Genomic DNA, 15,855 nt, shown 5'->3' on the forward strand with positions numbered 1-15,855 from the left:
CTAGAAGGCAAAGAGTAAAAATGAGTAACAGTTTTCTATTTACCGAATTTATATAAATGTGTATGTGCATGTTTACTGTGGTATTTTTGTTGTTGTTTTTGTAGGACTCTGTCTAACTGGACATATGAATTTGACAAATGGGCTCCTTCTGTGGTGAAAATTTCTTATAAGGTTTGGAGCTTTGTATTTATATATAAATGCGGAAAAGCAAAAAAAATGGGCCCCAATTTCTTCCTTCCATATGCGCATCTGTGAACTGTATTTGGTTGTAAAGTTTTGTCATGTACATCATGTACTAAACAGTGAGAGTTAATCATCCCAAGAAGATTACTGTAATAAACCATAATTACTTTCAGATAGTGAAATGCAGAAGAAAATTGTTAATTATCACATTGCGAGGTTTCTGATGAGAGTAATACAAATGACAAATATCACACTTTCTGTGTGCTGCTGACTGGCTCACTGTGGGCTGCTACTGCGCCGAATGTTCCTGCAAAGTCAGGCAATTACCGGGGCGCTGGGGCTGCCTGCTGCACGCTCCCGCAGAAAGGGAGCTTTTCAGGCAAGCAGCGGGTTCCCAGCCACTGCTAGCTTGCTGCAATTTCCTCCTCGCTTTTCCTTGCTCGGGCTTAAGTGGGAAACCTTGCTGCAAGGACCTGGAAAGGGTCAAGATATGTGTGCTTTAGCTACCGCTTTTTTCCCGGATAATAGACCGGTATATGGTAATACCCTTATGTGCACATCACCTGTCTAGGCTCCATTAAGCTCTGAGCAGGGAGAAATAGTACCTATGTCCTTCCAGCGGGTAATCGATGTATTTTTCTCTCCATTCAGGGTACCCCTGCCATGCGACGCTCCCTTGTTCCCCAGCTGCGGAGTGGCAAATTCAATGTCCTCCTGACTACTTATGAGTACATTATAAAAGACAAGCACATTCTTGCAAAGGTACGATTTTAAAAGAAAAAAGAAAAGAAATTCTTTTATCTCTAATTGTGGATCATCTTACCGGAGTGTAAAGTATCCCTCAAATCATACTCAATAGTATAATTTTGATCATTAGATGACTGGTTTCTTTCTCTTCTTTTTTTTTCCCCCCTGAAATCTTGGTCATGGGGATTTAATACTTTGTATGATATCGTGTGTGTGTGTGTGTGTGTGTGTGTGTGTGTGTGTGTGTGTGTGTGAGAGAGAGAGAGAGAGAGAGAGAGAGAGAGAGAGAGAGAGAGAGAGAAGTAATTGATTAATCAATTGATTGATTTATCTTGGGCCCTGCTCTGCACGTTTGTCATGAGTTCACTTCCTTTCTTTTCCCTTATTTTTATTTCATGTGTACAAGTGTTTTGCCGAGAACATAAATGCAAACAGCACCCATGAAAGCCAAAAGGGGGCATCAGATCCCCTGGGACTGGACTTAGAGCCGGTGTAAGCCTCTCTCTATATGAGTGCTGGGAATAGAACCAGGTTCCCCTGGAAAACCAGCCATCTTTCCAGCCCCAATTCCGCATCTATTAAGAAAATTCACCTGCGTTCCTTCTGCGATTTTTCTCTCCAGCAGCTCTCAATGTGCTCGGAAAGAAATAATTGTTTTTGTTGCCCTGGGTTATTGTCAGCCCAGCTTCATTCCTCTGTGCCTCTCTCTCCGAAGGCAAGCATGGCCCCCTCCAGATGGTGTCCTCCATCTCAGCATTTATCCACGCTGCAGCTTGTATACTTGTTCTGTTTTCAGTGTTTCCCTGGTAAAATAATGGGCAATTATTGTTTGAATAACTCAGGGCTGTACCTGGGGCTTTTTCTTTGGCGCTGAGAAAGGGTTGTGTCAGCGACCTACCTGGCTCGTCATGTGTATGTCTAAAGTTGTCCTTTAGCCATAATGGACATGTTGTCTCCTAATATGATCACGCAGAAGGATGAGAGCTTCCTTCCTGGTACAAATCATGAAAACTTAATTTTCCCCCTCTGTGGTAATTTCTTTGACCTCGTGGTGTTTGGAAACCTCCAATCTAAAACTAAGTTATGGTCAGAATTGAGCAGAATCCCTATTTCTGGGGTTTGTTCCATCTCTGCATTAAACCCCTGCTCTGGGAACTTTGAGTTCCCTTCATGGTATCATAGGCAATAACATAAAGGAACTTCCTGCCCAGGGGAGGTTTAATAATTGAGATGACACTGACAGCAAGGCCGCCTTCCAGTTCCTTGTGCTCCGAGATGAATTTGGCAGTGTCAAAAATGACGTGTCTCCAATATTACTGTGGGAATGTGTTGGTGCCTTTGAGATCCCTAAAAAAAAAATCATCTTGTGTCTTGTGCATATGTATTTCAAAGTCATTGGAGATGCCTGGTAACAAGAAGCAGTGCTTTTATTTGTTACTGGAGAAATGGTGTTCCAGAGAGGGAATAATTTTTTCAAGCAGTAGACCTAATTAGTACGTATTCAGCGGCAGAATCAAAGGTCTCTGGTTCCTTGTTGCTTCTCGAGCTCAACTGCGGAAGAAAGTCGATTTAGAATAGATATGCTATTGTAACACTTAGATGCATTTTTGTCTGTGGACCTCTTTCCACTGATGTTGGCTGTAAACCTTTGGTCATTCTTATACACTTGGCCGTGGTAGAGAAACGGGGCAGGGAGTGCTGGTGATTTCCTTTATCTGAATATCCCAGCCTAGCTGATGGTTTTCTCTCTTTTCCCTAGCTTCACTGGTCCTTCTAATGAGGAGGTGAGAATTATGCCCTACTTGCTTGTCCGCTCCCTCTGACTCTCGCCCCAGAGCAGAGACATCTGAGCAGCAGACTTTTTTTTTTTTTTAAATCAGTGCTGCCTTTGTATAGGCCAGAGGTTCTCAGTCTGTGCTTCACAACCCCTTTGTGGGAGGGGTGGAATGACCCTTTTTCAGGGGTTGCCTAGGACCATCTGAAATATCAGATATTTATGTTTCGATTTATAGCAGTAGCGAAATTACTGTTATGAGTTAGCAACAAAAATAATTTTATGGTTGGGAGTCAAAATGAAAAACTGTATTAAAAGGTCTCAGCATTAGCAAAGTTGAGAACCACTGGTGTAGGCAAAAGCTAGGGTTAGTGGTACGACCCTCTTAGTTCTCCCTCGAGCAGTAAACTTGAAGAGACTGTGAAAGGTAGGGTATGAGAGAGGAAAGGACCGGAAGGAAGCCTTTGGGAAGAGTATTGCTCCATCCTCACTTTTGCCTTCTTTAGTATTAGTCGTGTTGAGGAGTTTGCTGTGCTTTAATTCTGCAGTTTAGCCCAGGTGGAGGATGGTATTTTTGCATTGCTTTTCTGCCGATGAGCCTGTGATCATTTTGAGTAGAACAGGATTCTTCAGCCTGGCAGATGAAGAACATGCATCATGTTTGAACCGAGGAGGGCGCTGTTAATTTGACTTTTTTTTTTTTTAAGAAACTGAATGTTTAGATTTTTGTGTGTAATATTCCAAATTTCTAGTGTTAGCAATGCAACACTGAGCCATGCCCTAGGGGTAGTAGACAGCTGGTCTATTAGGAAAGAGGACAGGAAGGCCTAGGAGATAGTGACCCTGCATCTTCCAGAAGCTGGCCATTAATGTCTGCTTCAAGCAGCTGTAAGGATTCTGTTCCTGCTGTGAGCAGAGGAACCATGACCACAAAAGTCTGGAGGATCTTGTGTCATGACACAGTAACAAGAAGACCGTTGGGCAGAAAGAGGCCAAACCTCTTTCTTAGGAGTACCCATTGCTCTCTGGGCCCGTTTACTTGTTTCTAAAAGGTGGATTGGAATCACTGGTCCTAGGGGGAATATTGTCATTTTAAAAGTCTGCAGGGCATGGGCAGTGCTCCATTGGTTGGGCTTCCTGTCTCTTAAAGAGTATCATTCTGTGTCATGTGCCAAGCTGGATCTTTGGTTTTCCACACACATCACCCAGTCATTCGGGAGCCACTGTATTTCTGTTGACCAGACACACATTGGTTCTCCCACTTGTGTTGCAGATTCGGTGGAAATACATGATCGTGGATGAAGGCCACCGAATGAAGAATCACCACTGCAAACTGACTCAGGTCTTGAACACACACTATGTCGCCCCCAGAAGGATTCTTTTGACCGGGACACCACTACAGAATAAGCTCCCAGAACTCTGGGCCCTCCTCAACTTCCTCCTCCCTACAATCTTCAAGAGTTGCAGCACATTCGAGCAGTGGTTTAATGCTCCATTTGCCATGACTGGCGAAAGGGTACTGGCCAAATTGTGTGTGTGTGTGTGTGTGGTGTGCAAGAAAGTCTCTCACTGTGTAGATGTTTGTGTATGTGTCTTTGTGTGTATTTTCCACTGTGTGATGGTAAAATGAAAGCAGAGGGCATAAAACTTGGAACGTTATAGCCAGAGAAACCCCACAGGGTGGTTTACAATGCTTTTTGGTCAGTGGGTGGGATCTGGTCTCATTTGTGATTAGGTTTTCTCCTCTGAATCTAGATTCATATGGGACATCCCCAGCCTCTTTGCATTTTGCCAACTTTTCCCTGACAGAGTGTTCAACTACAGCATGTCACAGGGAGGGTGAGAGCGAAGGTGTTGGCTTGACCAGTTTATACAGCCCAACTCAGCCAGTTCAACAGGAACCCAGAAATGCTTGTTATAAACTCGGGGCTCCCCATTGACGTACTTCCACAGAGCTAGAGTGTAATACATTAATTTTCCTCACATTTTTTCAGGTGTTAGTGTAAGCCTTCATTTTTGTCTGTACATAAATTCTCCTTAAATCCTGGAGTATCTGTTCTCAAATGTATTATTATTATTCCTTTAATAATAGCTCATGTAAGGCAAGCTTGGGCTATTGCAAGAAAAAAAAAATCCCTGAAAGGGACACCTATCTTTTTGATTGCCAGTTCCTTGATGATAGGAATGAAAAGTCACTAATATGCTCTAGAGAAACTTATCTTTGCACTCATAGCCCTTTAATCTTGAGGTACCTTATAGGTTCATTTGCAGTTCATTAACTGACTTGCCCATTTGGAGAAAGCAGTGTCAATTAATTCTGCCCCCTAGAGGCTAACAAAGGAACAAAGATTTGAGCAGAGGAAGGGAAAGGGGCTATATGTATGGTGCAGGAAGGAGCCAAGAGCTCTTCCAGTGTAAAGGATGCTCACTCTTTCCCATTTTCATATTCACACACCCATCCTTTTGTATATTTCTGCACTGGACACAAATGTCAGGGGATTCAGCTGAAGTAGGAACACGCAAACTCAAGTCAGTCTTTATTGTTGCCCTTAGTCTGTGTTTGGGGTTGTTCCTATTACTAATGTGAAACTTGGCTCCAGGGCCCATTCCCACAAAACTAGACTCTAAGGCAAAGATACTTATTTGACAGTCATTTTATTCCAATGGGGTAGGCAGGTGGGCAAAAAAATTGGAGGTGTTGATGGCTGGCATTCACCTGGCTCTATAGCGTGTGAAATTTCAGTATGCATCGAAACACCTCATGAGTGCAACAGAGTTTCTCTGTGTGAAACATCCTTCACGAATTCATCTAAGGTTGTTTTGTAGGTGGACCTGAATGAAGAAGAAACTATTTTGATCATCAGGCGTCTGCACAAGGTGTTGAGACCCTTTTTACTGAGGAGACTGAAGAAAGAGGTTGAATCTCAGCTTCCAGAAAAGGTCAGTTGCAGATTCAGGTAGTGGGGTTTTCCCTCCTGTGCATGTGTCTTTGGCACCTGCCTTTGTGGGTGCATGTCTGAAATGACAGGCCTAGAGTTCCGTTGCAAAGTATCTTAAAGACATTTTCAAAGACTCTGTGTTTGATTGAGCTGGGGGTGGGGAGCACCCACAAGATTATCAGCCTAGTTTCTTTAACTTTGGGGCGGGTTTAATAAAATAATTAAATTCATGGAGGCTTTTTGATTTTAGGTGTGTGTGTGTGTGTTATTGTTACTGAGCTTTTTAGTCCCACCTAAAGGCACTTCAGAATTGTCCTGCTCTAAAGCAAATAAGGATTGGCGTTTGGTACTTGTGTCCTCACTGAAGGGAAATTGAAGGGATCCATAGGCATCTGCCAGGTTTCCTGAAAGTTCATTTAGTGTTTCCTATTTGTGATGTGATTGTTTGGGTGGAGAGAAAGTTGCTTTAAACAACAGTCTGGGATGCGCGTTTGTGTTTGTGGTCTAACTAAGTCCCTGTGGACTGACCTGGGGACGCCTAGGCAAACAGTTTTCAGATTGCTCTTAGGAAACAGTTTTTAGTTCTGTTGAGTTTCTTTGAGCCTGGATTAGTACTGGACTTGAATTTTGACTATGGTACCCCTGGTCTTAACCTGGAACCATCTACACCTGAAGTTCCATCCTCTAAAAGGTAGCTTGATTGGGGTTTGATACTTGGTTGAGGTTTTTTTTATTGTGTATTTTTGAAGTAACAACTACTGGACAGATTGGCACATCCTGTCCATTGTAAAGCCCATCTGGCTGGGCAGAGTTGGTTGTTTTGCTGTGAGAGAATTTTATGCCTTAATCCCTTATGCATTAATGGTCACAAAAATTGAAAATAAAAGTCTTATACTATGAGTATCCTAGTAAAAGTCTAGGTATGTATTTTACTTTGATGAATGCTTCTTGGGGATCAAGTGCAGTGATCATTCCCTTTGCTTTCCTGTGGTCTTGACCACTGGGTAATAGCAATTTTCTTTGTGTGGTACTGTCTGTGGATGTCTTTCTAGGCATCCATGTCTTTAAAGGCAACCACTTTACCTTGTCCCGGAGGCAACTTGGTGGAACTGAAACTGTTGACTCTGCCCATCAGTGGGTGCGGGAGCCCCCTGCATTCTCCATTGCTTGTGATGTGGATGTTGGCAAGTCATTAAGACCAGGGTAGCCTATTGGTCTCCAGGAAAATATGTGACATCCGCCTCACAGGACTGCTGTGTGGTCTAAGTGCTAGACACATGAACACAAACCGGGTACAGTTTCTGCTGCCGTACTGTTTTGTCTCTGGTTTTAGTTTTCTCCCCGAGTGTCTGTTCTGCTCCAGGTTTCTGTTGTGGATGGAAGCTCCTCTCTTGTCCACTTAAAGTTTTATCTCACCGTTCTCTTGACTTTACTGTGTTCTCTGTGATCTTCTTTCATCTCTGCCTGTAAACCACCTAGGGCAGATATGTGACTGTTGATGACCTAATTTGATCCATTGACATCTATTCTCTACTTTCATTACCTTGTTAGTTTTTTTTTAACCTGGAGAAAGTTGTATATTTAGTTGTCATCCTTGGGAGTGGTACGCACCTCCTTCTTTAACCTACAGCAGACTCTATATGTCTCATAAGGCCCGAGTTTAAAAAAAAAAAAAAGCTAAATCCACTATATTATTTTATTTGCCGATGTTTTTATGAAGAAGGATCAAGAAAGTGCGTTTTAATCCTAATTTTAGCTTGCATCTTACTAAGATGTTCTCTATAGAACTGTACTCCTTTTAGTTTGCAGCTCTGTGGTCTAAACAAACATCTATTTCATTGTGTTAAGAAGCAGACTGCACAACCGCCCCCTCACCTAACCTGTTCTCCTTTGCACAACTGTGCCAGTCCTCTTTTGTACCCAGGGGACAATAGCCCGTGCCACCCCCTTCCCACCCTCATGTGGCCCTGAGCTGTTCTCCATCCCTAAAGACTGCCAGTTTGTACCTGGGTTCTTTCAGGCCATGCAGTGTGTTAGAAAGCCATCCAAGTTGTGGTGCTTACCTACATTGGGTTTGGTTTTGTTGAGGGACATTGGGTTGTTTTTGTTTTTGTTTTTTTTAAGGTGTGGGTGGGTGGGTATCCACTCCCCTACATGAATCTATATGTACCCCATGATGTAGGAACTCATGGGGGCCAGAAGAGTGTTCCAGATTTTCTGGAGCTAGAGTTCTAAGTGTTTGTGAGCTGTGCAGTCTGGGTGCTGGGAACAGACCTGTGTCCTCTGTGAGAGCAATGAATGTTTTAACTGCTGAGCCATCTCTCCAGCCCCTGACGATCTGAGCAGAGCTGCTGTACACATCTGCATTCAGGCTTTCTTGTGACAGTCTTGATTCACTTGAGTGAGCATCCGGAAGTATGATTGCTGTGTTATTTGGTTAATGAATGGTTTATAAGGGTCTTCTAAAACCATGTGTTCTCAGGGTTCTCTGTACCTTCCTAAACTGCTTGGTGGTCCTACTGGCGAAATATAATCCCCTCAGTGCTTGGTCTTGTCAGATATGTTGTGAGGGTCATTACTGTTTGTTTTAAGATTTTAATAGGTATGAAGTTTCACCTTTAATTCCATCTCCTTGATATTGAACAGTGTTGAGTTGAGTATCTCTACGTATATATGTGGGTGACCCTAAAGGCACCTCTGCTGCAGGGGAAAGTCAGCTCTCATATTGGGCTGATGGGACACCTAATGAGCAGGGGGAATATACTGGGCCCCTACCTACAGCAAAGTCCACTTCTTACATTCGGGAAAGAACAGCAGTTCAAAGAAAAGGGATTGTGCACGGCAATTTGAGCTAAATGAAAATGTGATTCTTCTTTTGCACTTCCCATTGAGGTCGTCTGTTGATTCTTTCCCTCTATGAATCATAGTCTTAAGACTAGTGATGCAGTTGGCTGTGTGTACGGTGGCATCTCTATGTGTGCATGTGTGCATGTCCAGTGTCTGAAGTTAACCAGAACTTGGACCAGCTAACGTCAATCTTGGTTTTATTTTTATACATAATTTGTGTAGAACGTAGGAAAAAGCTTTGTGTGGATGGAAAACTTGTGTTTCATTAAATAAAAGCTGGGGAATTAATCATTCCCATCCTTTCCTTCCTCTCTCATGGCATGGATTCCAGGGTCTGAGACCTCTGTTAATTGAATTGTTTGTTGAAAAATATCTCAGTTCCCTACAGGCGGCTTTGTCGCACTGGTCCAGTTTCATTGTTCTGTCCTTTTGGAATGAAAATTTTAAATGAAGAGCAGTCCATCAGCAGGAGCTCTGAGGAAAGCTCAGGTTCTACTGAGTTAATAGGGGCAATGGGAGGAATCTTAGACAATACAATCAGTGGGTTCAGCTCCTTGTGGGAACTGATTGGGTCATTCGCTCACACAGAATCCTCAGGGGGTAGTGCGTACATGAAGTCAGGGACTCTTCGCAGTCTTAATAGCTGTTGAGTATCTCTTCGCAAGGGACAACGCTTTTCAGAAGTCACCAATTCCACTCTTTGTCCCTGTGTGTTTAGAGGAACTCTTCGCCGACTTCTTAACTTGGGTGCCATTGCATTTGGGGAGAGTGAGCTCAGACCCAACCCCGTTGAAACCGTCACCACTATTGGGGTTCTTCCGTCAGTCCCTTTTCTCTGTCTGGCGCTGTCAGTTGTTTCCTCGGTGCATTCCCTTGCACTCAGGACAGATGAAATGTATTACCCCAGACATGGAAGTTACCACGTGAGTGGTCGACCTGATATCGGCTCACCATGAGGACTGGTGTGGCCGTGGGAGGCAATCTCACCCAACCAGGGGTCTCCAGTGCCCATGCGAGGGAGTAGCAACAGGTGTGCAGAGGGGGCTCTATTACTTCCCAATGTAGTGCCAAATAATGTTAGGGCAGCTAGGTATGCTTAGGTTTCTCTTAGAATAGAAACATTATGCTCTATAGCTATGTAGCATGCATGGTGACACTGATAACAGGTCTGTCTATCACAAAGTCACTCCTGGACCTGGGTGGTCATAGGGGAGGCATTGGTTGGATTCTCCCACTAGAGCATCTCAGTATCTGGTCATTCTTACTCGCCTGTGTGTTCAGGTTCAGAAGGCTGTTGTGATGGCTTCCAAGCATGTCTTCAAAAGTGGTCTTTGTGTGATCTGACTTTTTTGTTTTTTGTTCAAAGTGTTGGGGATTGAAATCAGGGCCTCATACATGCTGGGAATCTACTCTAACTGAGCTGGAGCTCCAACCCTGATCTGAGTTTTAACTAGGCTCACGCCCTCGGACCCCAGAAGATTGAGGAGAACCTGCCAGGGAGCAGAGGTGGAAATGTGGGGTAGTGTGAGCGCAGAGCGGTGAGAAGAAAGCCGGGCTGTTTCTCCTGTATCCCTCATGGGGTTTTCATTAACGGCACATAGAGGAATCAGGTTGGAACTGTGATAAAAACCGCTAAATATCATCATGCTGGCATCATTATAAAAGGACGCAAAGCTTCTGTCTTTTACTTTGTCCCCCTGTCCTATGGGCCCCAACTCATATCTTGAGATGTTGGTATTAGTATGTATATAATAATTCTTAAGAAAATCCATATCCATATTAGAAAGATGAGTATTGTCATCAGAGTCCAGTACCATTTTCTTTGAGGAACATGGAGGAGGAATTTGTTTTTTATAGATAGGACTCTTGGGAGAATTTTTTTAATTACATTTATTTATTTTGTAGATGAGGATACACATCATGTGCATGTGATATGATGGAACGGTGTCCACACATGTCATGGTGCATGTGGAGGCCCACAGTTAACTTCCAGGAGTTGGTTCTCTCCTTCGACTGTGGGTCTCAGGCATTGCCTGCAAATCACCAGGCTTGGAGGCAGGCTCCTTTCCCCACTGTGCCATCTCATTGGCCCTGGGAGACCATCTGTGTACAACAGGATTTAGAAAGGGTCCCTAGCATTATGGGTACCTAGGCTTAGAGAAAAGAGCAAGAGCAAATGAAATCACCTGTAATTGATAAGGGTCTACTCCAGGAGGGAAGGTAAAACACGTGTGTGCAGCTTGTGACAACAGGTTCGCTCCTTGGATCTCACCGGCTCCTCTTCCCCTGTTGACAGAAGGGAGGAAGCCGTGGGTGTCTTCCCTCCAGAGCAGCTGTGTTGCCCTTTAGAACAGTGGTTCTCAAAGTATGCTTCTTAACCCCCCTTGGGAGTCCCATATCAGAGATCCTGCTTGCTTATCCAGTATTTCCATTACGATTCTTAACAGTAGGAGAATTACAATCATGAAGTAGTAATAAAATTAACTTTCTGGTTGGGGTAAAAATCACCACAGCATGAAGAACTGTATTAAAGGGTCACAACATTAGGAAAGTTGGGAACCACTGCTCTAGAGGGTCTCCTCTCTGTTCGGATGCTTGGCGTCCTGTCTCCATGGTAACAGCAAGCAGCCTGCCTTCCTCTTCCCTCCTCTTCCTGAACAACTCCACCTCCAGCTGTAACTGCTGACTGACAGATGGAAAGTTCTGTGCCTGCCTCTGGATCTTCCCTCTCCTGGTGCACCTTTAGAAAGCATCGGCTGCGTCTTCTTTACTCAGGAAAGTGTGAATGAGGCAGCAGAGAGGTTACACCAGGCCGTGCCTGCGAACCACTCTCGTTGGTCATCCTTGGTGTGAATCTGAAAGAGCAGACATATTTTGAGCTAGGAACTTAACCTCCTGGATGCTCAGGTTCTTTGTCTATGAAATGAGGAGACTAAATGTGACCACCTCGTGCAGACTTTGTAGGGATTGAGTGAGAAAAGCCGCGTCACGCATTTTGCGTAGAGATCAATATTGACCCTTGATGCCGTCATTGTTAAATTTGTTAAAGTCTAAACTTAACATTTTCTTCACCACAATCAAATTTTTATTGAGAGTTGTGAGCTTTTGAAAACATAAGATAGTGGTGATTCCTTTGCAGGGGATGTGCAGAGGAAAAGATCACCCTAGGTCGACTAAATACGTGTAAACTGTGTTAGTTATACCTCAGGAAGACTGCACAACGTCAGAATGTTTTTAAAGAAAAGGAGACTAAAGAGAAGGCATGATCAGATAGGCCAAGCACAAAGCCTATGCTGAGTGTGTACTGATCTGTTAAATTTAAAGATTTGCTTCCTCTCTGACCTAGAAGGTTATTAACCAGCCTGGTGGGTTACCCCATTTAGCTCACTTACATGGAAAAAAAAAAAGGCAGGCCTCTCTGTAGTTTCCTAGTGTAAAGAGACAACCAGTTGTACCTCCAGGGCCTCAGGCTCCTCTTAAAGTTCCAGCCGAGCTCTTGTTCATCTGTGACCTCCTCTCTCTGGCCCTCAGAGCTGAGAACAACCCGATCACTTTTATACAGTTGATCAAACACCCGGCAGTTGGCTGATTTCCCTCACTCGCCTTCTTAGGTATCCAGGTGGTAATCTGGCATTTGCTTTGAAATTTGCGCGTTTGCATTCCTGGGACTAAGGAATAAAGAACCCTATAAATAAGTCTTGTTTTCTGCCCTCAGAGTACACTAAAGACTTGCAAGAGTGTGATAGATAGACCGTGGGCATGGGAATCCTTTTAAGCTGCAGAAAACAAGACTTATTTATCACAACTGGACACCCAGGATGCCCTGCCCTGCTTTAGGCAGCCACGAAGTTGTGGAAGTTGTGTCCTGCTGTGAGTTAATTCCTCTGCCCCTCTTGTCTTCACAGTGGTGTGTCCTTTCGTTTCTCTAGAGTAGAGGTTAATGACAGCCAGCCTAGGTCTGTTATAAATCTCCCTAGGAGATGAATGCTGGGGTGGCCACACGGAGCCATTTAAAGATGTTTTCCAAAGAAAATCATCGAGTTTGGGGACAGTCACTCATTTTCCTGATACTGTTCAGCTCATCTGGAAGTATGCAGGACCAAGAAGCAGGACAAATATTAAAAGTACATTGTAATGAACATTTTATTGTAACACAATAAATGTTGAATAATAATAATAATCTAGGGATTCTTTATTGAAGCCCTGCCTCAAATATGAGATCAAGAAAGTCTAGGAATTGGGACCTTATATTTTCTCCATGCAACCTTGTATACGTCTTAGCATAATCACGGTGCTTTTGAACTTGAGGACTCTGATCTGCTCTATGGCCTTGTCCCATCTCCGTTCTTCCAGGACTGGTCCCAGCGGTCCCTTCTCCACTGCCATCGTCCAACAGCCCCTTTCCCTCCTGTACTTATCCGTATCCTGCTCTGTCCCCAGGTTGAGTATGTGATCAAATGCGACATGTCTGCTCTGCAGAAGATTCTGTATCGTCACATGCAGGCCAAGGGAATCCTCCTCACAGACGGCTCTGAGAAGGATAAGAAGGTATGTTCCAAACGTGGGGAGACTAGGGTACTGCCATGCATCTTCTCGTGTTCTCGTGGCCGTGGCCTTGAGCATTTTCAGGGAGCCTTCCTGCGAATACTGGCTTGTTCCTATAAAGCACTGGGACTTTGGGGTGGCAATAGTGGCTGCCAGTGTCATCAATGCCCTCCTAACTCCATTGGGGTGGGGCAAAAGAGGGTCTTGCCTGGCTAGTGTTTCTGTTATCAGAGACTTAACACTGCTCATGATAGCTCAGCAGAAAACATAAGCAGCCCAGTATTGGGTGATGTTTTAGGACATGTTAAAATCAGTTTCTCTCTCTCTAACATCCTTTGTTTGTGGTCTGCCAGAATCCTATGCATAATCCTATGTGTAATCCTATTATTCTTTTTCTGTTTAGCCAGCCAAATAATGACATGGAGACTTATTAAATAATAATGAAAGCTTGGCCTTTAGCTTAGTCTTGTTTTTAACGCTCTTTAAAACTTAAATTAACTGATTTTTTTTATTAATCTACATTCTACTATATGGCTTTTACCTTTGTCCCATTCTGTGTGCCTGACTCATTCCATGTCTGGCTGGTGTCTTCCACATGCCTCGATTCATCTTGAGTTTCTTCTCTCTGCCTGAAAGTCCTGCCTATCTCTCTTGCCTAGCTATTGGCCATTTGGCTCTTTATTAAACAATCAGAAGGCGCCTTAGGCAAAGACACATCTTTATAGTGTAATCAAGTATTCTGTAACACCTATGGGCAGACCTGACACAAAGCCATCGACTTGAATTAATTTTGTGAGATGTACTTTTCTGTAGGAAGAGTTAATCACAAAGGCGATGTTATGTCTGACCCAGAAATGGCTAAATAACATCAGGACTGTGGGCTCAAGGTTTGTAAGACGACTCAGGGCCCTTCCTGTGTTCTTTCTGCAAGCTATCTAATCAGTCTGAGTCTTCCCCCACTCTTTTTCTTCAGTGCTAGATTTGTACCCAGGCCTTTCATAAGCAGGGCAGTCTCCACCAGTAAGGTATACCCTTGGTCTTGAAGCTTAGTTTTAAAAAATTGGAAATACTTGATCAATAACTAATTCCATTCCTTCCATTGCACGTTTTGCTCAGGGGAAAGGAGGAGCCAAGACACTTATGAACACTATCATGCAGCTGAGGAAGATATGCAACCACCCATATATGTTTCAACACATTGAGGTGAGTCTGGATCTTGTACTTTGAGACTTATTGTGCTGGTTAGAAAGGCAGACCCCCCAAATATGTGTAAAGCTTATGTGGGGATGTCCAGCCAGCATTTTTCCGACTTTTCTGGCAGAATTAATGGGCCTGTTTCCTGGGTGCGGGTCCACCTTGGCACTGACTTCCTGAGTATCTGGAATTTTATAATTCCAGATATAAAGAGTTTAAAGTCATGAGGAAATGTCGGGATCATTAGCTCACTGTGTGGATTTGGGTTAATGCTGTGAATTACCTTGTTACTGTTGGAGTTCTGAAATTGAAGATAATGACAGATGCAGCCAGCTTCCTCTGAAGGGTGCTGGAGAAACGCTTAAATAATGTGTTTATAGATATTGAAGAGAAAGATGTTCGTGAAATATTATCCTTGGGAGAGATGCTGGCTTTAGCCTGTGGCATACATAGATTGCTATTTTTTTCCTGCCTGGTTTCCATCATGATGATGCAGATGGTTGTTTTGTTCCAATGCTAGAACACTGTTTTTAGATCATAGGGCATTTTCTACCCTGTTTGCTCTATGTGGATGAGATTCCTTCATTGACAAGGCTCACTCTAGTGGGACAGTTGGCTTGAGCAGAAGTACAAAGAAGCCACCTTCATCATCTTCAGAACCACAGGTACCTGAGACTGTTGACACCACAAGGGCCACTGCCTACTACAAATTAAACAGAAGAAATGGCCGAGAGGAAAAGCACTGTAGGGCTATACTCTATTTAAACAATTGACAGAGCCTTCCAGAAAATCAAAGCTGAATTGCAGGACAAAATGAGTTGAAATAGTCTTAGCTTTGAATGTCCTCTATCGCCAGTATGTTTTGGTGGTCACTCATGTTGGGTCAGTTGATGCTTTCTTACTACCCCTCCCTGTATTAGAGGCCCATCCCAGCTGGATGAATGGGTGAAATGGGACACAAATTGTGGCCTTCAAGTTCTTAGGAAAGAGCATCTGTAGATGTAAGAGGGAGAACCCACAGGGAAGGAAGAAGATCCTCCCACAGATGGGGGAGTGTCTGTGGACATATGAGAAAGCATTTTTGGACATAGAACATCCATGGATGTAAGGAGAACATCTATGGTCAGAGGGAGATCATCCATAGACACAGGGGAGGGGGAGTGTTCATAGACATAAGGAGATCATTTATGAGCATAGGGAGCTATCCATAGGCACAGAGCATCTATGGACAAAGGGAGACCTCCCAGAGACATTAGGAGAGCATTTTTGATCATAGTGATAGAATTCTTATACATAGGAGACCATCAGTAGATACCAGGAGAATACCTGTGGGCAGAGGAGGCTATTCATAGGTGTAAGGAGTGCATCCATGATCCTAGGGATAACATCCTCAGATACAGGGATAGCATTCATAGACAGGGAGAACATATATAAGGGAAGTATTGACCTAAGGAGGGGTGTGATAGAAGGGAGAATATCTGTACATTCAGAGAGAGTCCATAGACACAGGAGTATCTGATTACTAGACAGAGTATTTTTAGATTGTGATAGCTAGTTTTATGTCGTCTTGTCACAATCTATAGTCACCTGAGAGGAGGGAACCTCAATCAAGAAAATGCTTCTTGA

At 43.6% G+C, this 15,855-nt stretch overlaps 1 protein-coding gene across 8 annotated transcripts in view; it reads left to right on the plus strand.

Moving 5' to 3' along the window:
* Smarca2 (SWI/SNF related BAF chromatin remodeling complex subunit ATPase 2) overlaps positions 1–15,855 on the plus strand; it is a 170,454-nt gene that overhangs the window by 74,549 nt on the left and 80,050 nt on the right. For all 8 annotated transcript variants that reach the window (XM_075973757.1, XM_075973760.1, XM_075973759.1 and 5 more), the window contains exons 16-21: positions 105–171; positions 835–945; positions 3,978–4,220; positions 5,531–5,644; positions 12,931–13,038; positions 14,152–14,238. In XM_075973757.1, coding sequence (XP_075829872.1) covers positions 105–171; positions 835–945; positions 3,978–4,220; positions 5,531–5,644; positions 12,931–13,038; positions 14,152–14,238 — 730 coding nt within the window. The remainder of the gene's footprint in view (positions 1–104; positions 172–834; positions 946–3,977; positions 4,221–5,530; positions 5,645–12,930; positions 13,039–14,151; positions 14,239–15,855) is intronic.

Source organism: Microtus pennsylvanicus, chromosome 5 (assembly GCF_037038515.1).
Source record: "Microtus pennsylvanicus isolate mMicPen1 chromosome 5, mMicPen1.hap1, whole genome shotgun sequence".
Lineage (NCBI taxonomy): Eukaryota > Metazoa > Chordata > Mammalia > Rodentia > Cricetidae > Microtus > Microtus pennsylvanicus.